Source organism: Eurypyga helias, unplaced genomic scaffold, assembly GCF_000690775.1.
Source record: "Eurypyga helias isolate BGI_N326 unplaced genomic scaffold, ASM69077v1 scaffold7907, whole genome shotgun sequence".
Classification (NCBI taxonomy): domain Eukaryota; kingdom Metazoa; phylum Chordata; class Aves; order Eurypygiformes; family Eurypygidae; genus Eurypyga; species Eurypyga helias.
Genome location: NW_010262238.1, coordinates 20,360 through 47,915, shown reverse-complemented (window position 1 = coordinate 47,915; position 27,556 = coordinate 20,360). Strand labels below are relative to the sequence as shown.

General features: G+C 37.4%; 1 protein-coding gene across 3 annotated transcripts in view; it reads left to right on the top strand.

Annotated features, from left to right (window-relative positions):
- Positions 1-664: 664 nt before the first annotated feature.
- DMXL2 (Dmx-like 2) overlaps positions 665-27,556 on the top strand; it is a 44,857-nt gene continuing 17,965 nt past the window's right edge. For 2 of the 3 annotated variants that reach the window (XM_010155626.1, XM_010155625.1), the window contains exons 1-23: positions 665-784; positions 2,481-2,552; positions 3,252-3,330; positions 3,960-4,116; positions 4,885-4,951; positions 6,814-6,992; positions 7,727-7,910; positions 8,930-9,104; positions 9,855-10,082; positions 11,175-11,452; positions 11,634-12,330; positions 13,942-14,063; positions 15,100-15,189; positions 16,555-16,672; positions 17,852-17,971; positions 18,446-18,673; positions 19,384-21,063; positions 21,363-21,473; positions 22,246-22,415; positions 23,727-23,824; positions 23,980-24,145; positions 25,103-25,367; positions 26,109-27,199. In XM_010155626.1, the coding sequence (XP_010153928.1) occupies positions 3,276-3,330; positions 3,960-4,116; positions 4,885-4,951; positions 6,814-6,992; positions 7,727-7,910; positions 8,930-9,104; positions 9,855-10,082; positions 11,175-11,452; positions 11,634-12,330; positions 13,942-14,063; positions 15,100-15,189; positions 16,555-16,672; positions 17,852-17,971; positions 18,446-18,673; positions 19,384-21,063; positions 21,363-21,473; positions 22,246-22,415; positions 23,727-23,824; positions 23,980-24,145; positions 25,103-25,367; positions 26,109-27,199 (6,279 nt within the window). In that variant the 5' untranslated portion in view covers positions 665-784; positions 2,481-2,552; positions 3,252-3,275. The remainder of the gene's footprint in view (positions 785-2,480; positions 2,553-3,251; positions 3,331-3,959; positions 4,117-4,884; positions 4,952-6,813; positions 6,993-7,726; positions 7,911-8,929; positions 9,105-9,854; positions 10,083-11,174; positions 11,453-11,633; positions 12,331-13,941; positions 14,064-15,099; positions 15,190-16,554; positions 16,673-17,851; positions 17,972-18,445; positions 18,674-19,383; positions 21,064-21,362; positions 21,474-22,245; positions 22,416-23,726; positions 23,825-23,979; positions 24,146-25,102; positions 25,368-26,108; positions 27,200-27,556) is intronic. The other variant, XM_010155627.1, reaches the window with a different exon arrangement.

The window sequence follows — 27,556 nt, the reverse complement described above, 5'->3', positions numbered from 1 at the left end:
TTGGTTTACAACTTATTGTTAAACAAATTATTTAGACTGTAGTGTATATTGCTTAATATGCAATATATCCAAGACAAATCTTTGTTGTTTTACAAGCTTGCCATAAAGTGAACTTCTGAGTTTCAAGAAAACCCCAGAAATTGGATTCTTATAGAAAAGAATCTCTTAATATTCTAAAAAAAAAAAGAGGCGGGGTGGTGTTGGGGCATGGCACACATTTAAGAAAATTATATGCAAATTCAATAATAAGTGCACCTGAATAGTAAGCTCTTGGCTGCTTTGCTCTAAGAGACAACAAGAATTGGAGGGAAGAAAAAAACCCTACTAAAACCTAAAAACCCTCCACAAAACAAACAAAAATGAAAGTACATGCAGAGCTTAAGTTGTAGAATAAGTTTGGGGTCTGGTTGGTTGGTTGTTGTTTTATTTTACTGTTTGCTGTGATTTAAACCCTGGGGGATTTAAGGTTTCCTTTGCTACTTTGTTTTCACTTGTTGCTTATGGTGCTACTGAGTTAGTGAGGAATAAACCTGCTACATAGTAGCAGCTTGGTTCAGTGGAGATTACCACAGCTCTCTCAAAACCATGTCCTCTAATAAGTATTCATTTAGTTTTTAAAATAAATCATTAATTGTATTTCTTTTTAAAATCATTTCAGGCATATGGCTCTGGTTGTGACATTGTTATTCTGGCAAATGACTTTGAATGTGTGCAAATTATTCCCGGTGCTAAACATGGAAACATCCAGGTCAGTTGTGTGGAGTGCTCCCAACGACAAGGCAGGGTAAGGATTTTAATAAATTTGTATAGAATTTAAAAAAAAAGGAATACTCTAATTGAAATAATTAAACAGTAACATAATGCATTAGTGGTGTTAATGAGTTAATTTCATTACAAAGATCGCTTTTTACTGATCTGTAACTTTCCAAGTAACATCTCATGTTATTTAAAGAATTGTTTTAAGTTAAAAGTAATTCATTTTTAAAGGTGGGGGAGGAAGAAGGAGGCATCTTATAACAATGGGGTTTATTCCTTTCCAGGAGCTTCAATAACAGGTCTCAACAAGATGTAGGAATATGTATTAGTTACAGTATAGTATCAGAACTGAAACGGTACTAAAATTATTATTATTGTCTCCATTATTGTATACTTTCATGTAGCTGAAGAGGACAGGGATAAATCATTCATTTATACATGTGTATAAACATATGTCCGGCAAAGTAATAAATTAGAACTACTTTCTTTTTCAGAGAAGCTTAGACGTATTTAGAAGTGCTGTCAAATGAGTGGTAACTGCATGGCCCTTTGACTGGCTATGTGTTTTTATTTTTAACCCTAAACAATGCTAAAGAGACAGTTTAGATTGTTGAGAAAAAAATACTTTCTACGCGTTAGGGTACCACACTGAGCAAGTTTTGTCACTTGTCACTTCCTACTAATATTAGCTAGCTAAAAACTGGTTGCAATATTGCAAAACGAGGATTCGGGCAGGTTTAGCTGGCAGAAGCCCTGCACTGCAGCAGCGCAGTCCCACTAGGACTGGAAGAGAGATTCCAGCTCCACAGGTGGTCCTTGTAAGGTCACCGTTAACCCCTGGGTGGTTCTGCATTCAGGACTCTCAACTCACGGTCCGTTCTTTTCTTTGGGAGGGGTGTTGTTGCAACCTTCCCCTCCTCCTCCTCCCAAAGAGGAAATAAGATTTCATTAAAAAATGTGACATTTTTACATCATTTCTGTATTGAGGAAACCAGATCCTGAATGGGAAGAACTTACAGTTTTTTCTGTTAAAAATACTCTAAGGAAGAAAAAGGAATTTTAAAGATAATCCAAAGTACTCATAAGCATAGGAGTATTAGTAACGTGAGCAGATAAATTCCTAATAAAGGCCATTTTGTATATGGAGGTTTCTGTGAAATTAGTAGGTGAAAGAAATGGAGGGGTTCAGTGGTATAAGTACTTCAGTTTTTCCATTTATCATTTGTCACCCTTCAAATTGTATTTAACTATTGAAAATAGAATTACATTTCCTCCTGTTTCTTGTAATAATTACTTAGTGGTACAAAATGGAATCTGGGAACACACAGACCCAGACACTGATAATTAATTTATTAGTTAGCTGTGAAGTAGGCAGAATGTGAGCAGTGAAGGCATCAGCTTTCCTTATATATTAATGGCAGTTGCCCTAGAAGACTGTATTAGATCTGATGGACAGTGTTTATCCCACTGAACAAGGTGTCTTCCCTACTCAAGAGTTAAAATCTTCGAGACTCTTCAGAAGTATGTGCTTCTCAACTTCCTTAGGAAAGTAGACATATAACACAATTAATGACCTTTGTATTAATTTCACTTTTCTTGAACAATGGCACATAGCAGAGGTACTGGAAATTCTTTAGCTATTTTGGAATACGAAGGAGAAGTTACACTTAGCTCCTAACAGTAGTTTGAGTCTTTTTTTGTTGGTTTTTTTTTTCCCCCCCCAGATTGCAGCGTCATATGGAAATGCTGTTTGCATTTTTGAACCCCTTGGTATAAATTCTCATAAAAGAAATAGCGTAAGTATGTATTTCAGTCTTGTAATTCAGTTTAGGCTCTTAGAAGAGGCAGAAGTCTGTCTGCAAGTTATTATATTACACTGGCACACAAAACACTTAATGGGTAAATGTTTGACACCATCTGTAATAGAATTGTATGGGTAGAATTTTCCACTGCATGAATCGAACTGGAGGCCGCACTCCTAAGTTCGGAACAACATCTTGGTTTTGAATCAGGCTAGAATGACATGGTGACAAGTTGGTGTTTCCGTAACTTGAAGGGGTCATGAATCTGTGGTACAGAAATATGACTTAGACTTGTATACATGTACCCAGGCTTGTTTTAAGAGCACAGCCATAGCAGAGCACCCAAGGATTAAGTATGTTCTCAAGCAGGTTTCACAATCTTTGTTGCATCTGTACTGCCATCCCTTATTTCTGTTGTTATAAATGTATGACCTAACCAGTTTAAAGTAATCTACACATATATTTGCACGTGTGACAGGTCCAGATCTGGTTTGCAGGGCACTCTGTGATGCATTTAATTTTTCTACAGCAATTAAAGACATTATTAAAACTAGATTCAGCAACCTACCATTGGGTTCTTAATGTTTTTGCAACAAGCTTAGTAGCAATTTCACAGAGAAAGAAAGAAATACCAATACCTTTGTATTTTGTTGTTGATATGAGAATTAATCCTTCACTGTTTTTAAACTACAGCAACTAAAGTGTCAGTGGCTTAAAATGGGGCAATTCTTCCTCAGTTCCATGACTTACAACCTGGCATGGGATCCTCAAGGTAATGTGAAGTTTGTGAAGTATTTGTTCAACATTTGTAGGAAAGAACACAAATTTTTTCTATCGTAATAAAGTGAGAGCATGAATATGGAAATTTTAGATTACCTGTTCTCAGGCAGTGTTGCACAAATGCGAGGCTACAGTTAGTATTTGTGCAGATTCTGTACCAAGGGTTTGAGTCCCTTTTTATGCAAGATCTTAGTTTGGGAATCCCAGTGTTAAGTTACTAATTGGCAAATTACCACTAATAATCATCGAAGTACAGTTTTATAACAATTCAAGTCAGCAGTGTACCTGCACACAGGTATTTATGAAATGTCTAACAATGTGTATTTATTTGAGGTGTGGGTAGCTATTTAGCATCTGCAGCATTCATTTTTAATAAGATTCATCATTTGAAGTCACCAAAACACCTTGATCTTATTTCTTGAGAGGTATTAAAAATTCAAAATATTTTCATTAAAAGAGCTGTGTAATATGATTGAATAACCTATCATATTTTAAATGGACTTTATAAAGTTGAGTTTTCCACCTTTTTGAATAATTCTCAACAAAATGTGATGACAGGCTTAATCTTTCAATATACATGCATCATCTTGGTTTCTCAGCTTGGATATTACTCACTTTCAGGTAACAGGCTGCTGACAGCAACTGACTTTTTGCAATTGTGGGCCCCTCCATCTAGTGACATTCTTGAAGAAGATGAAGATGATGATCCTGACAATCAGATCAAAGATGATAAAGTTCTCCCAGTTCTAAATGACTGGAAATGTGTCTGGCAGTGCAAGTGAGTGAGATAATTTTCATTTTAAGGCAGATTGCAATGCCATCTTAGAAATCAACCCTATCTTCTCTCCAAAGCTGTATTTCAAAATGTGCTTTTAAATCAGCTTAAAATACCATAAAATTCAAACTATTGAAGTTACTCCAAATAAAAATTCCTCACTTGAAAAAGTGACCTATCACCAGATAGCCCAGTGAAAGGCTTACCCAAACTGCAGCACTGGTAATGTATCAAAATTGTTCTCGTTTTTCTCATCTTTGAAAGTAGTGCTGAGATATTGGATGAGCTAACTGAGGAGCAGATATGCTACTCTGATAAAGATGAGAGCTGCTTCCTGAATTTTAGGAAGAGGGTCCTGAAATTCTTTCTACCCAGTTCTGTTTGAGAGCCGTGTTACGGAAATGCTTCATGATCAGCCATTTCTATATATATGCAGACTTGGGAAGCAGCTGCCTGTGAACCTGTGGAATAAATTTAACGTCTGTGATCTCATCAGATCTAGCCTAGGCTTGCCATACTTAAAGCAACTTATTTTATGGGCTGTTTTTCTGTAAAACTGTGAAAATACTAAATATTTTGTTTCATTGTAGCAAACACTTTTTATGCTTCAGCTATTTCTGAAGTAAGCTTAAAGCAACAATTATAAAATACTATGAGATTTCATTTAACTAATGAACAGCAATACTTTATCAACTGAATACATATGGAATAATACGATAGAGTATAAATAGAATTTCTGTACAACTTAAAACATACTCTTTTGTTCTTTAGAACTGCAGTATCAGTGCATCTGATGTCATGGTCTCCTGATGGTGAATACTTTGCAACAGCTGGGAAGGTAAGGACAAAACAAGAACAATTAAGTAAGTGTCTGCAATGTTTTGTATTTGTTTGACAAAAATAAGTAATACGGAATAGTTGTGGACCATACACTCTGCTGCAGTCTGAGCTAAGTTAAATTATCCTCCCGTGTAATGGTGTATTTTTCAGGTAATGCCATGAATTTCCACAAGAAGAAATTGGATTTAGTTGTGTACTCTTTACTGAATACTCGAAAATCAACCTGGAAATACAGTGGCAGTGGCACAGACTTGTGTGTGTGTATAGATATACACATATATGATAAAATATACTTAGATGAACTTTCAGATATGCAGAAACGTTTTTCTACTTCTGTTGGAAATAATGAGAGTAAATGTTAGATCATGATGATAGAACACATCCACGTTTAAACTGGTATGATATGCACACCTCAGTGGATAAATCAGGAAAGATTTTCTATTTAGTGAATTCTGGGTTCAGTTATAAGTTCTTAACTTCTGTTTCAGTTTGGCATATTGTTTTGTCAAATTGCTATTCAAACTAAGTTTTCAGTTAATATTTCTCTTTAATTTCACCTTTCATTTGAGTGATTCCCTTTTGGTTTTCAGGTCTGGATAGGTGAGCATTTATTGCTTGTGCTTAATGGTAGTTGAACGATTAAACTAATTTTAGGAACTTTGTTTTTTTATACTTGCCTAAAGAGGACAACTGAATCACAAACTGTTGGTTTATGACTGAAAAAGTACTCACCACACCTTAACAAATATTACATTTAGAATCATTGTGGTTAGAAAATTATCAAAATATTTGCTTCATTCTCTGTTTCTATTTCCCATGAAGGTGCTTTTATATAGCTAGGCATTTGGCTAGGTAGATGAGGCAGATGGTTCTAGAAGTCATTTTCTCTCTGTAGGGCAGCTCTGTGTTAGTTGTTTCATGAGATACAGAGCTTTGATCATAATTCTTAACAAGGCTGCCTGTCAGACTTCCTTCTTGCAGAATCTGTGGTCAGATACTGTACTTACTGATGATTGTCAGCAAGTATCTTTTATCTACACTCTTAGAGTTTTGTGATTTAGTCATTTATTTACTTTATTCTGTATCTCCACACCAGCAGCAAGTCCTGAAACCCAGGGATGTGGCATCCAGCTGCGTACGATGTACTGTTCATACTAGTAATGTTGTCCTTAGCTCACATCAGTGTAGCCGTAGTCCAGTCCCAGTAATCAGCATTTGTAGTATTGCTGTGTCAGCATCTCGGTTTTGTTTCAACTGATTATGTCAGTTGTGCCCAACCATTCAAACCAGAAAGGTGCTGTAGGTTGTGCTGGTGGTGGTGAAGGCTGTATTATGCAAATGTTCCTCTTTTGTGAGCCTGTGCTCAGGAGGGTACAGTGCTATCCATGAAGTTGGGCTTCCTGTGCATGGGAACCAACAGAGACTCTCAGCACGAACTGTCTCGGTGGAGACACTGACTGTTAATAAGCTTCATATTGTACTGTGAGTGGCAATCTCCTTTCCGGCTTCTCTCTCTGCAGGGAAACGGATGTGGGATTTAAGCACGCTTAGGTGCTATGCATAGAGAACCAGAAGGAAAGTAGGGGGTAATTGGATGAGAAGAAAAATTCCTTATGGGCATAGAATGTTGCCAGCAGAATGTTTCTTAAGTCCTGTAACTCACTCCAGGATGACCATCAATGAAATAAGTGGTCTCAGAAACAGGTTGTCTGAAAAATTGCAAATAGTTCTGGGCCACAGATCAAGTTTTTGTGAAAGATACCAGAACAGCAGTTTCCTTGTTATTTGAGATTTTCTTTTTTATGACATTTTTAATTATAGCTAGCTAACCCCACGGGGTTTTTTTGTTGCTTTACCTAGGATGACTGCCTCCTAAAGGTTTGGTATCCTATGACTGGTTGGAAGTCATCTCTCCTGCCCCAAGAGAATGAAGAACAGAAAAAATCCTCAGGGGTTGTCCACTTCTCATTTGTTTATTTGGCGCATCCTCGAGCAGTGACAGGATTTTCGTGGCGTAACATTAGCAAGTACATGCCAAGGTTCGAAAGTTTGTTTTTGTTTTTGTTTTGTTGGGTTTTTTTTAAAAAAACAAGCAAGACTTTGGCCAGGGTTTTTTTAACGCAGTGCTTAAAGTTTGGCCATCAAGAACATGATTAGATTTCCCTGCTTATACTTTCAAGAAGTAAAACATAGGAACATCTTCCCATAAGCTCTGGATTACCTAGTATGATAATGACAGGCATGTTAACAGGTGAGATTTATTCTAAATTACGGTCTAAACTTCAGTGCCTTTTCAAGTTATGCCAGGAATTACGGATGTAAGGCTTTGTCTTCACCAAATGGTGTAATGGCACTGGAAATGAAATAGCTGTTTAAATGATTAGCACTTAGTAAGCTATTTCCTGAGCCTTGTTGCATATGCTGGTGTCTAATTAGTTGTTTAATTTCACTTCTCATTATTTAGTAAACTTTATGCATTCTTCATAGTCCAGCAAGTCAGATAGTTTAGACAGTTTCATACCTGCAGTTTTATAATAACTGTTGTACTTATGAAATAATAACCATTCCATGTTCACATGCACTTCTGCCAATAATTCATGGGTTTATCTGCATGCCAAAAACCACTACTGATGTTGAACTTCTGGTTAGGGGAGAGGCTGAAATTTGGATGCAAAAGTAACTACTAAATACCTGTATACTCCCCTAATTTCTGCTGTGTCCATATAGCTAATTTAATCACATTGGGTAGTAACCTTGATATGTCTGTTGTTAGGGGTTTGGTCTGTAATGTGTTACTCACATCATGTCTTGATGGCATCTGTCGGCTGTGGGCAGAGACACTGTTACCAGAAGACACTCTTCTCGGTGAGCAGATCTGTGAAACCAGCACTTCCAGCATTAGCAGCACCGTCTCGCAGTCTGGAAAGCAAAAGGACAAAATACAGCACGCGCTAGAGGTACAAGTCGATACTTTGTCACTTTTTTGTTTCAAGATGCTTAATACTTAAATATTTAAAGGTTGTAGAACTAAGAATGTGTATTATCTAGTTTTTATAATCGTGACAGAATAGTCTGAATTATTTCTTATCATTTTTTGAAGTCTTTTACTAAACACTGCAGAAATCGGAGACTTTGCATCTCTGCACCCAAGCTCCATGTTCTTAAAGCTCAAATGAACTTTTTCTATAGCTAGCTAATAGTGTTGGGAAGAGACAGTGTTTAGTGTGGAATAGTAAGCAATGGTTTCATTCTGATTGGGTCTGAAAGTCTGTAATTATAAAACCACTGGAAACAGTAAATAAACTCTCTTAATTTTTAGTTAGCCAATTTGATAATTGCATTTCCAAAAGGTGGTGAGATGAGGCTCTGAATTTCAGTGGCAGTAATATCAAGTCTATTAGGTTCACAGTTAAGAGAAAACCTCTCAATATAAAAACAAAAATAAAATCGGGGGTTTTAAATTATTTTTTTTAAAACCACCACCCCACCACTCACTTACAGACTATTACAGTCAGACCCAGTTTTCACGTCTTGCAGATGAAGACCATCAATAAATAAGGGGAGTGGAGCCAAGCATGCTGTGGGCTGTTGAATCAGTTGTGCTTTCCATGTGCTCGCCGCAATTTTCAGTCACATAACAATAATTCATTCTAAAATGATACCGCAAAGGTTACTGGGTTTAGATTGCTGCAGACTTGGTTTTGAATGTTACACACAGTAGTGTGTATTTTTGTGTTGCTGCTGGAGCACGTATCAAAAGGAACTTTCAGAAGACTGTTGGAAGAGCTTTGTGTTTGGCTAGAACTGAGGTATATAAGTGTTGCTAATCTGTGCTGAAATCTATTTAAAATAATCCTTTTGAGTCCTCACTACTTAGGTAGAAGGAAAATAAAAAGCTTTAGGGCTTATATAAGTGTGAATTTTTACCTTACAGCATTTTAGGATTTCTTAATTTATTTTTTTATAACTATACCAGACAATTCACCATTTGAAAAATATGAGAAAAGGACAAAGGAGATCTTCAGTTCTTGTTACCCACACAGATGTATTGCCAGATCAACAGGGTACTCACGAAGTTCAGCGTCACATTTCACATCACGCAAATGCACTTGGTCACTTCCATATAGCAGCAAGCATCAACCCTAATACAGGTGAAATTTCTTAACTGTAATAATATATTTGCACAAAATGAAAAAAAATAAGGGGGCTGAGATGGACATTCTTTGCTTTGCCTAACTGAATACAGGGAATTGTAGGAAGACTTATTTCACAAGTCTGTTACTTGGCATAGAGTTTTGTAAGACAGATGAGGCTGAATTTATTCTGAATATCCTCAGCATTTTTAAAAGCCAATTAAATTCATCTTTGCACAACAGAAAGCAAAAGAAACCTACGTTTCAAGTCTGCTTAGCATTTGATTGTTGAGTTTTGGGAGACAGTGGTATATGATGAATAGAATATTTGTCCCCTACAGAATATATAGTGAATGAAGAAGAGCGGAACCAGGTTTTTTTGGCAGGAAGCCATCTGCTTTTTATAGAAAAGTTCAGAATATTTTAAACAAGGAGAAGATTAAAGAGCAATCATGTGCCTTACCTAAAATCTGTACATGAAATGACACCACTGCAACATACGAAACTGAGCAATTGGAGCTGTTGAGTGTTATTTACCATTCACATAAGAATCAATTTTCATGTAAATTTATTGATGTTAAAATACCTATACACTTTTTAATTAAAATTGCATGTAGAAACTTGATCTGCATCTTACCCATCCTAATCTTACAGACACAAATTATAATCTACCTAAAAAAAACTGTCTTGAGAAATCTCTGTCTGTGTATACATATATCTAAAAATACGAGTGGTTTAATATCTTTTTTTGTTTAATATTATCCACAGATATTCCATCAGTCTTGGCTGGAACAGCTTTTAATATAGATGAAGGAAACGGAGGCTTTGTTGTTCACTGGTTGAATAATAAAGAATTTAATTTTACATCCTCTATTGAAGTATTTATGCAGCATCTAAGAAAAATTTCTGAACAACAACTAGAACAAGATTTTGATGTTGAAGAGGAAGAAGAAATGGAAGAAAAAGAGAGAGGTTTACATATGAAATTAGATCATGGTTAGTAATATTGAGATAGCAGCACAAGAATTATTTTGAAGCACATCAATGCAATTATTTAGCACAAGAATTATAGGTGCTAACATTTTGTCACTGATGTAAAATAAATAGACATTTACAGCTGAAATTTTGGCTGTTGTAATTGTAGGCATGATAAATTCAATTATGTACACTGTGGTGGAACCCAGTACTAATATACACAGTGACAAAGAAAGGTAGCTTTTGTCTTTCATTTCCTTTTTGAATATATTCCACTGAGGTATGCAGTTGTAAGTAAGACCTGCTCTCTGTTTACTTACCATCTGATTGTCAGTAATGCCATACCAATTTATGGCAAGCTTTAAGAAAGGTTGGAGATGGCTTCGTTTTAATGCAACTGCCCTGTTATCAGTACTGGTAAGATTTACATCTTAAACCTTTGATCACGCGATGATCCCAACTGTAGCTGCTCACAAAGGAACGGAGAGATTTGTTTTGAAATTAATGATGGAAAACATATCTTACCAGAAATACTTTACATTGCTGTGGGAGGGTCCCTTGGCCAGTAAGAATGTGTAAAAAGAAAAATCTGTCTACAGAAACCAGTAAATCTGTCTACAGAAACTAGTAAGACCAATTGGTGACAGTAAACTAATGATATGGTGTGTCATTTATAATGCTTAGGTTTTTAAAATCCAGCTTACCGATGCACTAGTTTGAGTGTGTGCTAATTCTTCATCAACGAGCACATACCATCTATTTAATGCTTACCTTCTAAATGCAAAAGAAGAAAAAAAAGTTAATTTGGAACCAGCATTCATATAAAATCTGTGGTTTTGTATAGCTGGCCAGATTAATTTTAGGCAGAGCATTGCTCTAAATACATGGATTTTATGGGTAAATTTATTATTACCTATAATTGCATAGTCAGGAGCCAGAGCCTCATAATTTTGTTCAGACAGACCGAAGAAAGATGTTTCTACACTCAATTTGCATGAATGTTCTTATCAGATAGTTCTATTAGCAGATTAAAAAATACCATGTTGTTTTGAATAGAAACCGATAGGGAAATCTTTGTAATGGATAAAATGGCATATTTCTTTTCTGTTGCAGACTTGTCTATAGATAGAGAATCAGAGACGGGGACGGGTACAGGCTCTTCAGAACATGAAGATGGAGAAAGAGAGGGAAGCCCCAAAACATCTCTACTAGCAGGCCCACGCATGCCTCTTCCAACAGTTTTGTTAGATCGGAAAATTGAGTTGCTGCTAACTGAATGGAACAGAAATCCAGATATGCTGTTTACTATCCATCCTATTGATGGTACCTTTTTGGTGTGGCATGTGAAATATTTAGATGAATACACTCCAGGCATCTTTCGACAGGTTCAGGTATCGTAGAGTTCAAAATTGGTTTATTATTTATGATCCTAATTAACAATCATTGTGTCCTTCCTTTTATATCTGAACATCAGTATGAATTTAATTTTAAGTACTTCCTGTGAAACAGCTAACAGTTATTCAGACTTAAGCTCGGTTGCTATATTCTAATTTTTATTTTATTGGTTTTTAGGTTTCATTTTCTTCTAGGATTCCTGTTGCGTTTCCATCAGGAGATGCAAGCTCCCTCAGCAAAAATATTATGATGTATGCTTGCCCTGTCTTTGTAAAAGATACCAGTAATGCTGTACATCAGAAGACAATGGACTTTACAGAGAAGACACTAGCAACTAAAGGACCAAGCTTTGCCCAGGACAGTGCAACTGTGAATATAATTTCTCCCGTAGTAATGATGATTTCCAAACACATAGATGGCTCGCTGAATCAGTGGGCAGTTACTTTTGCTGATAAATCAGCTTTCACTACTGTGCTAACTGTATCACATAAATTTAGGTACTGCGGGCACCGTTTTCATCTCAATGATCTGGCTTGCCATTCTGTCTTACCATTACTGCTAACATCTTCTCATCATAACGCTCTATTAACTCCTGAATCAGACAGTTCCTGGGACTCTGACAGGATAAACAGGATTATGGATCCTATGAAACATATGAAAGGTTCTTCTAGGCAGCAGCTTAAAAATGCAGCAACCCGTACATTCCATGACCCAAATGCAATCTATAGTGAGCTGATTCTGTGGCGTGTAGACCCGATAGGACCATTGTCATACACTGGAGGAGTGTCTGAGTTGGCTCGAATAAACTCTCTTCATACCTCCGCTTTCTCTAACGTAGCCTGGCTTCCAACACTTATTCCCAGCTATTGCCTTGGTGAGTATACTTAGCTTGTTTCCGTATCGGGTTCACACTGAGCCAAAGAATTAATTTGTGTAAATGAATTATTATTGTATTTGGAATATATTTATGTTAATTTTTAGCAACTTCCTTGTATTATGCAAATTAAGCATTTTAATTTCTTTTGAGGCTAAGTAACTTTAAAACACTTAATCTGATTTGAGTGTCTGTAGTTACTGTGGATCAGCTGACAATGAGTAACTTTTGAGTAAGCCATCATCACTCCTACGAAGAACAAGATGATCCCTTTCCTCAGTGTTTTCGGCAGCTTCACAGAATGTTCTTTGCGTTGACATGGTACTAATAATGCAGGCATTCTGATGGCTTAGGCAGCTGGGTTGTTGGCCACATACAGTTGTGGGAGGCAGTGGGTTGAACAGAACTACTCTTTGGGCCACTTGAACATCTGAATTACTGGGAAAGATTTTCAGCCAAAATTTAGTGTCAAACTCTCAACATGCTGGCTGAGAACTGCTTAGAAGATGCTGAAACAATACAAAAATTCTTCAGGCTGTTAGCGGTTTACAAAAGCCCAGTTACAAGGCAGAATATTTTTAAAGAAAGGGACTACATTAAGTTTACACAACTGCGAAGAATACTTTTTTGGAGGTCAGGCAGTACAACATCTGACACGATGCCCTAGGACAATTCTTCAGGTTTTTAATTTAATTTTAGGGCTTTCTATTACAATTAAGAAAATTGCCTCAACAAATGTTACTCTGTTCACCCACTCAGATACTTGTTTTTGAATTATCATAAGGATGCCCTTGTAGTAGTTGTCAACTTTGTACACACTACTAAAAATGTTATTTGTGCTGTGGAAGTAGTGTAAATTTTATGCTAATAGTGCCAGGTTATTTTGCTACACTAAGGCCAGCCTGACCTTTACAATGATTAAATAGGTGTCAAAGATGTTATACAACCTGAAAAATCCTAAATATGCTTAATACATACCTAACATATCTTGCCCTACCTAACCTATGTTAGGTATTTATTAGGCATATTTAGGATTTTTCAGGTTGTATAACATAAAATAACATATAAAATATCAAAGATATTGATATTTCTCTATGCACACAGTGACGTTCTGTGCTGCCTGAATCCCACAAAGTCTTCTAAATGCAAAGAACTAGCTGCTTCCTTCTTGTAATGTAAGAGGAAGACATACATCAGAACAGAAACCCTAAATTGTCCGAGAACCTCGGGAAGCTAAGGTTAGCCCTTCCGAGCACCCCCTTAGAGGTGAGAGTGAAGAAAACATAAGCGTTGTAAGGAATGGCAGCGTTCCCTTAGGTGTACTACCTACTGGTTTTTGTATGTGGGAGCAATGTTTATAAACATATGAATTCTGCGTAGATTATTCAACTCTTATGAGGTGGTTTAGTTACATAAATGAGCAGAAGGGGAGTTATTTTAAAGTTCAAATCATGGTGTTATAATGCACACATTTGCTTAGGGTTTCTGCTTCAATACTTCATGAAAATTATGTTAGAAAAGAAGTTGTGAAGTGGATTGTAATAGCTTACCCCATGCCGTTTGTCTGCCACTTGTTTCTTTTAACTATGAAATCTGTGTGTTTCCTGTTAGGTACATACTGCAACTCGGCTAGTGCGTGCTTTGTTGCATCTGATGGCAAAAACCTGAGACTCTATCAAGCTGTTGTAGATGCACGAAAACTTCTAGATGAATTATCTGACCCTGAATCATCTGTAAGTTGTATGTAGCAATGGTTTGAAAGTATTAAAATATAACTAATTAAGATAACTCTTTTTTTTTCCCCTCCAGTGGTTTATCTTCACTTAGCTCTGTATAATTTGTGTGCCGTTCCATGTATAGGATCTATGCACTGTACCTTATATAATTGCATGTTTTGCAGCTGTCTAAACAGCTGCATTTCTGTCTGCGAATATTACTACTAAAAGTGGCTGGACTGAAACAAAAGGTCCCTGACAAGTTTCCCTGAGCAGTAGCAGGTGTGGACAGGAAAAATAGGACTTTGTTTTGTCCTCCCAAAGGAAGGGAGTCAAGAGCAAGTGGGAAGGCGAAGAGAGAAGAGCAAGACTTAGGTGTACCCACCTAAGTTACATCTAAAACTGAGGAAGGGCAGTGGTGGTAGGATTGGAGAGAATCAGGAAAGGTTATTGCTAAGGGTAATATTAGCTTTCATTTTTTCTGTAATAAGCAGGGGGGGTTTTTTATCTTTAATTTCTGTGACTTTAGGCAAAGTAAAGCCTGGCCTTGGACTGTTACTGTACATAGTAGTACATATTTCTTTTTTTTTCCATTCTTCTGTTACTTTATAAGCTATCCTGCATGATGGAGCCTGTCAGTATTCAGATCAGTCTAAGGAATGTGTTCTAGGAGGAATGGTTGTGAACATTCCAGCAAAAATCAATAGAGCATTCAGTTTATAAATATGCTGTACTGGCTGAAGCTTTAAACAAAAGCGAGGCAGTGTATTTATCATGTCACAGATACTAAGGTATGTTATGAAAGGATCAACTTTAAATAAACAACATTGTTTTTATGGAAACTGGTCTGCTATCCCCACAAATAGCTGCACACTCACAACAGTGCAAATGTCTTGATAAACTCATTATTTGTAAATGCCAGAGTAACAGCAGGAAATCTGTTACTGTTTATGCCAGCAAGGAAAATTAAAGCACCAGTTTGTTGCAAATGACTGCAATTTCCTTCTGTCTGAAGGAAAAATGTACTAACTCTCCTCATTTTGCTCTGTTTCAGAAACTTATTGGAGAAGTGTTTAACATCGTGAGCCAACAATCTACTGCTCGACCAGGATGCATTATTGAACTTGATGCAATAACTAACAAAGTAAATAAATGGTTAACTCTTTAAGGGTATCATGTAAAGGTGTTTAATAGCTTTGTCTATTAATTAACTTTATCTGCTGAAAGGAGGTAAAAGAGATGACATTTCCCTATGGTGAAAATAACTTCCTTGATTTTTTTGTGAATGTTGAGGTACCTTGAATGTTTTAATTGGACAACTTTCTTTTAGCTGCTAGGAGCCCAAAGCCTGCTGTGTAACAACACAGTACAAATTTCTGTAACAAGTGCCTAAGCATAAATCTTAAAACAAAAATTTACTAAAGACTGGTTTAGAAACCACCATAATTTCCAGAATAAAAATAACATTCCTCCCCAAACAAAAACACGATCAATATTTAAAAAAGAAACAGACCTAAAAACTAGACCTAACTATTTCAAAATGTAGGAGTCATAGCCATATATGACTTCAATTTTTTGTCTGTCTTGTAAGAGGTTTTTATCTGTTAACTGATACAGCTATACATTCCAAACAATGATGAGGTAGTATTATTATACCTTGTTCTTACTCACAGTTTTTTTTATGATACAGGTTCCTGTGCTGTTTCATGTTAGGAAGCAGCCTGTAAAAACAGTGTTTTACCAGTTCTTAATTAGGTATCTGGATGTTTTTTACTATATATATAAAGAAATACTTGCCTATCAATAAATTTCCATGTATTTTAAGTATTAATCACATAGTATCTTCAATTTCAAGTTCAGGATTACAAAACATTTTTATAAACAGGTACAGGGAATACTCTCTTTCAGTGTTTCTCTGGAAAAAGAGGGTGTTTTGCAATGTGAACACTTTGCCATCACTGGTTTTGGAGGAGATATTTTCCTTGCCTGCAGGAAGGGATTTCACTGCCAGCAGCCTCCTTTGTAGAGAGGTGGAGGTAGTGCAAAGAAATCTGTTGCTGTCAGGAAGGACACCTATTGAGATGTCAGAGAAGAAGAAAAATCTGCAATTCATTTCCTTGTTTAGATTTCCCAAGCCATTCACTGCAGACATGTCTTCCCACTGAAGAGGGATAAAAATCTAAGAGTTTTTGCCACTATTATTTATTCAACACCTAAAGAAATAGAAACCAATCATCTGTAGATAACTGTGGACAAAATGTTATTACAGAATTTGTCTAGCATGGTAGATCTCAGTGAAATTATTTGAATGTACAAACAACAGGTTCTAGAATATGCTGTTCTCCATAAAGGGATTCTTTTGTTTGTTTTCTGATGCATTAAAGTAATTTTCAAAATTATAAAAGAAGGTGATCCTCACTGGTAGCTAGTTTGCACAAAAGAAATAATTGCATTAGTACAAAATCTTGCTATACAATTTGGGAAATATAACTGTTGCTTAATATTTCAGTGTGGCTCAAACACACAATTGCTCCATGTCTTTCAAGAAGATTTCATTTTGGGATACAAACCACAAAAGGAAGATGTGGAAGGGAAGGAAACGGAGATATTCTTCCAGCCATCACAAGGTATAGCATAAAAACAAATATGAATGAAGTAGGTGCCAAAAATGTTCTTAAAGAATACTGAAATATAGCTGGCATATGCTAATTTCCTTTTTATTGAGAATCAGTAGAATTCAGTAAAATGACTGTTTCATGTTGCTCATATGAATTGTTATTTATGTGGCAATGGTATTAAACAAAGGCATTTTGATTTGCTTAGAGTGAAACATTTTAACTCATATGACCATATCCTTTTTCCAAAATGCTGTACGTTATATATAAAAATGTGTACAAAATAGAACAGAAGTGTATTTTCTGCATCAATGCTCCAGGCTTTAAGGTGAATACATCTGAATTCTAATAACTACAATAAAATGTAACTGGGGGATTTGGTAGTAGACTTAAAAAAAAATAAAGGCAGAAAGCAGGCAGGTGGAAAAACCTATACAATTATGTAAAATAGATCAAGCTGACTGGGAAGGCAAATATATCTGTTAAATTGGATTTTCCACAAATAGGTTGTCTGTAAGTCAGTCTATCATTTTATTTTCATAATTCTTCTGTAGCCATGAGGAAACAAGATGTCAGTTAAAAATGAAATTTGACAAGAGTGTCAGCTTCTCCTCTGGGACAGGGCAACCCTGGTACAAATGTGGAGGTGAGAGGCTGGAGAGCAGCCCAGCAGGAAGAGGTGTTGGGGGTTGGGTTGATGGCAAGCTGAGTATGAACCAACAGTGTGCCCTGGTGGACAGAGGGCCAGCCGTGCCCTGGGGTCCATCAAGCACAGCACAGCTAGCCGGTCAGGGGAGTTCAGATTGGGCATTAGGAAAAAGTTCTTCACTGAGAGGTTGGTCAGTCACTGGAACAGGCTCCCAGGGAAAGTGGTCACAGCACCAAGCCTGGCAGAGCGCAGTGAGCGTCTGGACAACGCTATTTGTCATACAGTTCAATTTTAGCCAGTCCTGCGCAAGGAGCAGGGAGTTGGACTCTGGTCCTTATAGGTCCTTTCTAACTTGAAATATTCTGTTATTCATTGTTATTAATGGTACTGTTTGAATATCTTGTTTTATAATCAAGTAATTTCTTTCAGAGAGAACCATTTTCTTTAATAGCAGTAATTTTAGAGAGTGTTCTGGGTTTGAAAATTATTTATGTTGAATGTAAACTTCATGATATGATAGTGGTAATATGTTTAAATTACAGGGTATCGTCCACCACCTTTCTCAGAAAAGTTCTATCTCGTAGTAATTGAAAAAGACAGTAATGGGTGCTCTGTTCTTCAGATGTGGCATCTTCACCTCAAATCTGTGCAAGCCTGTTTAGGTGAGTGAGTGATTGTAACTTTCTGAGACACTTATTTTAAATAATACTAAAGAAAACTTAAGGCTTGCTTGTTTATTTTAAAATAAGTCGTGTCACCTTTGTCAAGCAGAAACCTCAAAGTCAGGAATCTTTGGAAGGATGTATCAACGCAATAGAAGCAGCCAAGATTCCTTACAAACATCAGTTTCATTCTATACCAATTGCAAAATAGAGATCTGTTGATAGGGCGAGTAATGTACTTAGGCACTAGATTCTTTATTTTAAACTATCAGTATTTCAGAATGTTATAGGTATCTTAAAACAAATAGTCATAGCAAGCAATAAAACTAACATAGGCTGCACACGTCACATTATTATTTTCTGTGTAACTTAAACACTGCTAAGAAAAATAAATATGATTATAGGATACTCATACTTTGTCATTACTTATAAACAATTTCCTAACACTGTTGACATGTATCTTTTTTTACATAGCAAAACCAGCTGAAGCCATTTCATCAGAGAATAAGCTTAGCGTACCTGAGCAAAAGACTGTGGATTCTTCTCCAGATATATCACCTGGTATAAGTCCCATTCCACGATCTTCATCAATTGCTAATCTTCAGACTGCTAGTAAACTCATTCTGAGCTCCAGACTTGTGTACAACCAACCTCTGGATCTTCCTCTTGGTGTAGAAGTAGTAAGAGCAACTCCTTCGGCAGGTAAATTTAACATTTTTTTTCTATCCAGTTGGTCCACTTATTTACTTCCTAGTTGATAGATCTCCCCAGCCTATCCCATTCTAATTCACTGATAAAGGGAACACGGGACTAAAAAGGCTCTCAAATCATTGTGTCCCCGTCACATTACCCTTTCATAAATGTATCGAGTGCTCACAGGAAAGCTGTTCCTGAAACTTAGTGCTCTAATAGTTGAAAATTTAACTTCTACTCTTAATTTATTAATGAACTATTTATACCTGCTTGTTTATCTGCTAGCATTAATGTGTTGGGTATATAGTGACTTTTTTACATGATGCACTTACCCCTTCTTCTGTTTGTCTTTCTGTGTCTTTCCTGTCTTTTTTGTTCCCCCTTAGATTTCATTTTGGTAGGCTATAAACCTAATCTTAACTTCCTTAATCTCATCTGACTAAGGCTTTGTATTCCTCTCATTATTTTTACAGTCTTTCTCTGAATTATTCAGTTCCAGCTTATCATCTTTGAATAATGACCAGAACTGTAGATGACAGTAGTGTTCAAGCTGTAAGACTGTTATCACTCTTCATACATTTGCCCTTACTCAACTCCAAATAGAAAAACAATATGAGGTTGTGAAGTTCTTTATCAGTAGTAAGACGTTGTGCCTGTGTTACTCAAATGGGCATTCTAATTTATATTACTAAAATCAAATATGTTTGTTCCAACTTCAGGTCACCTGAGTTCTTCATCAATATACCCAGTCTGCCTTGCCCCTTATTTGATAGTAACCTCATGTTCAGACAACAGAGTGCGGTTCTGGAGATGCACTGTGGAGGCAGACCTAAACGGCAAAAATGAGGAAAGGGAAACATATCATTGGAGAAAATGGCCGTTAATGAACGATGAAGGAGAAGACAACAGCAGTACCGTGAGCATAGTGGGAAGGCCAGTTGCTGTTAGCTGTTCTTACACAGGACGTCTTGCAGTAGCATACAAACAACCCATACAGCCCAATGGTTTTGCTTCCAAAGAGTTTTCCATGCACGTTTGTATACTTGAATGTGAGTCTACAGGAGGATCAGAATGGGTTTTGGAACAGACAATTCATCTGGATGATTTAGTTAAGGTTGGAAGTGTACTTGATTCGAGGGTCAGTGTAGATAGTAATTTATTTGTTTATAGTAAATCAGATGCTTTTTTGAATAAAGACAAATACCAGGTGCCCAGTATCAAGCATTTGGTGCATTTGGACTGGGTATCGAAAGAAGATGGTTCACATATATTGACAGTTGGAGTTGGTGCCAACATCTTTATGTACGGAAGGCTTTCGGGAATTGTGACAGATCAGACTAGCAGCAAGGAGGGAGTAGCTGTCATCACGTTACCACTAGGCGGTAGCATAAAACAAGGTATCAAGTCGAAGTGGGTGTTGCTTAGATCAATCGATTTGGTATCATCTGTAGATGGCACTCCTTCCCTGCCTGTCTCTCTGTCCTGGGTGAGAGATGGTATACTGGTAGTGGGAATGGACTGCGAGATGCACGTTTACGCCCAGTGGAAACACGCTGTCAAGTTTGGTGATGGAGAAAGCGATGTTTTCACTACTGAAGACTCAACAACACATGATCCGCTCAAAGCAAGCTTGATAGCGAAGAAGACCAGCGTAATTGATGGGGCAGGTATTGTGGATGATGTTTTTGGCACTCCAACTGTAATTCAGGATGGTGGCCTTTTTGAAGCTGCTCATGTTCTTTCACCTACTCTCCCTCAGTATCATCCAACCCAGTTACTAGAACTTATGGATCTGGGTAAAGTTCGCCGAGCCAAAGCCATCCTGTCGCACTTAGTTAAATGTATTGCAGGAGAAGTTGCAATAGTCAAAGACACAGAAGCTGGAGAAGGAACTGGTCCTAAACGCCACCTTTCTCGCACCATTAGTGTAAGCGGTAGTACTGCAAAGGATACTATCACAGCTGGAAAAGACGGTACTCGAGACTACACAGAGATAGACTCAATTCCCCCACTGCCGCTGTATGCACTGCTTGCTGCAGATCAAGATGCCACTTACGTGTCTGAAGAAACTTCTAAAATACCTCAGGGCTCTGAAGATCACACTAAGAGAAAAACAGAGGATCAGTACTCAGATCTATTCCAGATTCAGCCTGTTACAACTGATGACTTTATTGATTTTGAGCCTGAAAAGAGAGAGAGTAAATCCAAAGTTATTAATTTGTCACAGTACGGTCCGACTTACTTTGGCCGAGAACATGCCAGTGTCCTTTCAAGCCACTTGATGCACTCAAGTCTGCCAGGCCTCACTCGACTGGAGCAGATGTTCCTTGTGGCTTTGGCAGACACCGTGGCCACGACAAGCACTGAACTGGATGAGAACAGAGATAAGAATTACTCAGGTTAGTAAGTGACACATATTGAATTAACATTCTTATTCTTGGCAAAGATAAACCTAGTCCTTGGGTATTTTGGGATAACAAAGCTGAAAGCTAGCTTCAGTTATTCAGATTAGATACATTAAGAGGGAGAAATACTTAAACGTAAATCTCTGCTTGTATTTCATACATAAGTTACATTCCTCACACACTGCATATGGTAAGTTGTAATATGTCTCTTGTAGTCAGCTGCATGTTCAAAAGTATTTTATATTTTTTGTAGTCAGCTGCATGTTCAAAAGTCAGTATTTTATATTTCGCAGGAAGAGACACTTTAGATGAATGTGGCTTACGATATTTGTTGGCTATGCGCTTGCACACCTGCCTTCTGACATCGCTCCCACCTTTGTATCGAGTTCAGCTGCTTCACCAAGGTAATTCTTAGAGCAAAGTATTGCTTGCTTTTGACTCACTTGAGCTGACAGGATTTGGTTATGTTTCTTGTATAATATTATGATGTTTCTGTTATCTGCGTATTCATTTTAGATTATATCTATTCCATTAAGGCCCTTATTTTGCAGAGGCTTAGTACATGCTTCCCTACATGCACTGTGGATGTAGCAAAAAAGTATAGCTGTAGAACAGAAGAAAGATCCCACCAGTTCCAGTTTGAGGCATGAATAAGTTCCCCAGTCAGAGAACATACAGGCTGTATGTATATTCCATTGTTTCTGCTGGAGGAATGAAGATATTGCTTTACTTGACCATGTCTTTATCTAACTTTAAAGATGATTGTATTGTTTTCATCACAGCAGGTTTTTTTCCTCTTGCTTTATCTGACTAAATGCTGTTGTGACATACAGGAAAGAAGAGCAGTTAGCACCTGAAGAGCAGACCGAAAGGTTTCTGACCCAGAACGGGTCTGCCTATGAGATACCAGAATACTCTTCCTCTGGTATTTCACCATGTAACACTCGTAGGTGTACAAGTGGGGTACTGGAAAAGAATGGAGGAAGCACTAAGGAGAGGAAGTTCCTAGTGAGCAAAAAAAACATTTCGGCTGTTCCTTTAGCAGCTCTACTTCCTGTTGAGGGAAACAGTCCCTCTCAGATCTGCCTAAATCTTGGGCTGGAGGTCCCACACATTCCATTTGCTTATTAACAAGTCTTAATCTTCTGAATGTTGTTATTTTTTGTTATTGTTTAGGCCTGTCTACCTGCCATTTTGCGTGGGCTTTTCATTCTGAGGCTGAGGAGGAGTTGATCAATATGATTCCTGCAATCCAGAAGGGAGACCCACAGTGGTCTGAATTAAGAGCTATGGGTATTGGTTGGTGGGTCAGGAATATCAACACACTCCGAAGATGCATTGAGAAGGTACTCTTTATTGCTTGCAAGCTACAGCTACATGCTGCCTGGTGTGCCTTAACAGACGTGTGGTGGCTTGTACACAGCAGATTCCTTTGCACTCCAGCCCAGCCAGGAGACGGCGTAACTAGTTTTTGCTGTGCCAACTGATGGTGGCAGTCCTGGCTTATGAATTTAGTTATTGAATAAAGACATAATACAGTTGATCTAGGGAAAAGGTGTTAATGAAACCCAATTTCTCCCCCTACTTATTTTACAGTACGTTAAAAGATTCTATGAAGTACTATTTTAAGAATCTTGTTTTCAGATATGAGACAGTATATGTCGACAGGTTAAACAGGGAATTACGCTTTGAGTTCAGTAGTGGGTTTTATTTAAGAAATAAATATATCTAAAAATATTAGTCCATAAAAACTACATAAAGGGTTGTTATACATATTTTATATTTTTTATAATGGACTACTATAGAACATAAAAGATCTGAAATGCAAATAAATGCAGGTTTTACTCACCTGAAGGCTCACAAAATTGCCTTTTCATAGAAATATGTACCTACATTCTGTAAAACCATAATATCAAATCTCATTTGCACATAGAGTTTTCTTATGGGAGGTCTAATAATGGATAAAATGTAATACATTTTTGAGTTTATATTTAAAACTGTTTCCCATCAGTAACCAATGAGATTTAAATCTTTATTAAGAATTCCAGCTTTACTGTAACTTGAAGTTTGATGGATTTGAATAATTACTAGCTTTTGTTTTGAATTACAGCAAATAATGCAATCTCTGAAATGCCTGTGGAACAGAAGTACTTACTAGTTTACTAAATTTTGAAGTCAAATGCATTTTGTAAAAATGTATTTTAAAAAGTTACAGGGTGCTCAAAGAATTCAGGAGTAAAGCTTAATTACCCTAGTACTCCAAATGAAATGCAATTACATGTCTCAGTCCTACACAAAAACCAGTGTTCATTAAAGAAATACCTGTATTAGCTTCAGCATATGTAAATAACGGATTGCAGTAGGGATTTCACAATATACTATGAGTTTCTGTAACACTTTTCTTTAAAAGATTTTTTATTTTCATATTTGTAATGTGGCTGAGAGGGGTTAGTATTGCAGTAGTGCTGATTTGCTTAGGAACACTGCCAGCATCATGAGAGCTGTCACATATGAGGAAATCATTCTAACAACTTACTGTTGCTTTGTAGAAATAATCCAGTGACCGAAACCATCCTCCCTGACAGAGAACATATGTTATTCTGCTAAAAGCAGCCTTTACATTTTCAGTAATAAATAATAGGTTTTGTTCACTACAGGTTGCAAAAGCTTCATTCCAGAGGAACAATGATGCCCTAGATGCTGCACTTTTTTACCTTGCTATGAAGAAAAAGGCAGTGGTGTGGGGTCTGTTTAGGTGAGCTCCGCTAACTGTAAGTTTGATTAAATCTTAATTGAACCAGGAATGCAAAGCAGAACTCATTCAAGATTAATTTCAAGTGACGTTGTTCTAGTGATTGTACGCTGAGGTGATATAATAAGTAGCTGTACACGTTGCGTTTCTTTGTGCAGGTCCCAGCACGACGAAAAGATGACTGCCTTTTTCAGCCACAACTTCAGTGAAGATAGATGGCGTAAAGCCGCTTTAAAAAACGCTTTCGCTTTGTTGGGAAAACAACGCTTTGAACAATCAGCTGCGTTTTTCTTGCTAGCAGGCTCACTGAAAGATGCCATAGAGGTATCCACTTTTGAGACATTGTTTCAATGGCTAATTTGACCCATGTGACTGTATCCTTGCAAGCTGGTCTCTGCTGGTCTTTTCACAAATTGTGGCAACACAAACGATATGGTATGTCTACACGTGACCCCCTTGAGCCCTGCAGACATACCATTTACCTCCACACTCATGTGCAAAGCAGCCTGGGAGCTGATCTGGAGGCCAGAATAATTGTTCAGGTACATCAGTCCTCAGTGGAAGCACTCGTGGGAATACCAGTCATGACCCTTCTGGCAAAACTTCCTGTTTGATCAGCACAGTTAAGCTGTAGCACTCTGTTCAGCCTCCAGCTATTCTGCATGACCTATTGTTACAACATTAAGTAAAAAAAAGAGGTCAGAGCTCTCTTCTGAAGGAGTCCTAAGGTCCCTTTTCAGTGGAACTGTGATGCTGCCTGCCAGAAGGATGGTGAGAGCTGTAAGCAGGATCATAACCTAAGCAGTACCTCTCAGGAGAGAATGGGAATGAGAAAATCTTTAGTTATCCTGCCTATTTATATGCAATATGTTTGTCTTTACCTGAAAACATAAAGATTTTTCCTTAGAGATGTAATTCCGCAGATAAGATTGCGTGAAGAGTATCTTACCAGTGATGTATCAACGTTGGAAGTTGTTTATTCTACTTGGTAGAAGAAAAATAAACATCTTTATTTTTGCCTCATTAATTTTTGACATGTTGATGTACTGCTATGTGTATCATAATTCCCAAAAGAGAATTATACCTTTTTCCAAGCACAGAAGAAAATATTACTTAGATATATATTACCACATTTTTGACCCAAAGATGAACATGTACTTTAAAGAACAGATACAATGAGAAAAATATTATCTGTTCTGTAAACATATATTGCTATTCATTGTTATTTTAAAGAACTACCTTTTTCTCATAAAGCAACCTTTTCCCCACTTCTTATCATAGGTGTGCCTTGAGAAAATGGAAGACATCCAGTTGGCTATGGTTATTGCTCGCTTATACGAATCAGAGTTTGAAACCTCGGTCACATACACCTCCATTCTTTATGAAAAGATTTTGGGCTGCCACAAGGATGGAGCCGGGTTCAGCTGTACTAAATTGCATTCTGATCCATTTCTGAGAAGCATTGCATTCTGGATAATGAAGGATTACACTAGAGCACTGGACACATTACTGGAACAAACACCTAAAGATGATGATGAAAATCCAGGTAAGGGACATCAGTCTGATGGGACAACTCATTAAGGAAAAGCAGGGAAGGAGAAATACTTTCTGTGTATATATGCAGTGCCTTCTTCTGAGATGCCATTATGCTGAAATCATTAACTGGCTTATGTACTGGCCCTGCTCAATTTCTTCTTCTTAAATAAAAGAAAGTAATAATAAATCTTTTCCCAATTTATTCCAAGGGTTTATCTCCAGCCCCCCAATACTGACCCTAGTTCTGCTGTCAGAATAGCTCAGGAGAGCCTTCTTTGTTAGTACCTTCCCTACAATAACTCTCTTTCACTGAATGCTGGCTACTTTTTATTCCCATGGACCTAAATTCTCATTCTTGCCTGTAGGAATTAGCAGTGTTCTAGCAGGATTTCCTAGCCTGTCTCATCTAAGATTAATGTTAAGTGTCAGGTGGCTCATAGATTTCCGTGGCATATTCCCTCTCTGGGGGAAATCTTTATCTGCCTGCTCATCTCAGCTTTTGTTTTTAGGCTTAGCTGAGTGGAATCTAACAGTGAGGCAAACGAGAGAATTGAGTATCTTTCTACTCACCCAGCTCCTACCATTTTGTGGAGAATAAGTAATTATTTCATTTTGTTTTGGCAACTAGACCCAAAACTGGCTTTGGTTTTGTGTTTTGACAAGTGTCTGTAATACAGGAAATATTGTGAAAACAAAATAATACCATTTTAAAGCCATTTTCAATAGATGTCATGTCTGTTTAATTCCTCAGTTATTGTCAAGTCATGCAACCCTGTGGTATTCAGTTTTTACAATTATCTTCGGACTCACCCTTTGCTCATCCGAAGATACTTCAGCTCACCGGAAGGGACTTTGGCCACCTTAGGTCTAAAAACTGAGAAAAGCTTTGTTGATAAAATTAATCTTATAGAAAGGAAATTATTCTTCACCACTGCAAATGCTCATTTTAAAGTGGGCTGCCCTGTTCTAGCTCTTGAAGTCCTTTCCAAAATTCCAAAAGTAAGAAAAAAGTCTACTGTAGCTGCAGAGAAAAATTCATCCAGTCCACTACAGGCTGGTGTTTCAGATTCCGAAGCCCTAAGGGATGCTGCTGTCAGTGGTGATATAGACTGGTCAAAGCCAATTTCAACCTCCTTCGCTGTGGGGAGTACTGTTGAATCTTCAGCACAATTTGACTGGAGTCAGCCAGCAGTAAGATTTGATGATGAGCCCCTTACTCTTGACTGGGGTGAAGACAAAAATGGGTCAGATGAAGAGGACAAGGATGTTGGTATAATGATGAAAAAATCTGATTCTAAGAATGGAGAAGATGACGAGAGAACCTCAGACACCAACATCCCAGAAACACCACAAGGGGAGATTTCGGATGGAGGAGACACCGAGGTTGATGTTATTGCTGAACAGCTGAAGTTCAGAGCGTGTTTGAAGATCCTTATGACTGAACTGAGGACTTTGGCTACAGGTTATGAAGTGGATGGAGGAAAGCTCAGATTCCAGCTGTACAACTGGCTTGAAAAAGAGATTGCTGCTATGCACGAAATATGCAACCATGACGCAGGGAGCAAAGACTATTGTAAAACATACACCAAAGTAAACGGGGATCTACTTGATCATGATGATATTATGGATAAGCCAGACATTGGTTCGTATGAACGGCACCAGATAGAAAGACGTAGGTTGCAAGCAAAACGAGAACATGCCGAAAGACGGAAGTGGTGGCTGCAGAAGAACCAAGCTCTTCTAAGAGTTTTTCTAAGCTACTGTAGTCTTCACGGGGCACAAGGTGGTGGTTTAGCATCTGTAAGAATGGAACTGAAGTTCTTGCTGCAAGAGTCACAGCAGGTAAAATAAATTCAACCGATTTCTGTTCACAGATGTGTACAGCTCTGGACTGTCACTTTTGACATGGTTAAGTTTGTCCCTAGAGAGATGCTGCTGATGTTCTGCAAGTCTAATGGTCAAGATCATTGTAGGGATCTGGGAGAAAGAACTTTGTATTTAACGGTGCTGCTTTTTCACATCCTGATTATTTGGTCCTTAAGATTCTGTTGTATGACATTGAGGATTAGGCTACCCATAATTATGGAATGTAAATGGTGTTGTTTATGTCTGCAGCATTATATGTATGTTCCAGTGCAATTTTAATTTTGATCACAATATTTTGGGTACCTATAAAATAAATTAAATTCACAGTTGCTG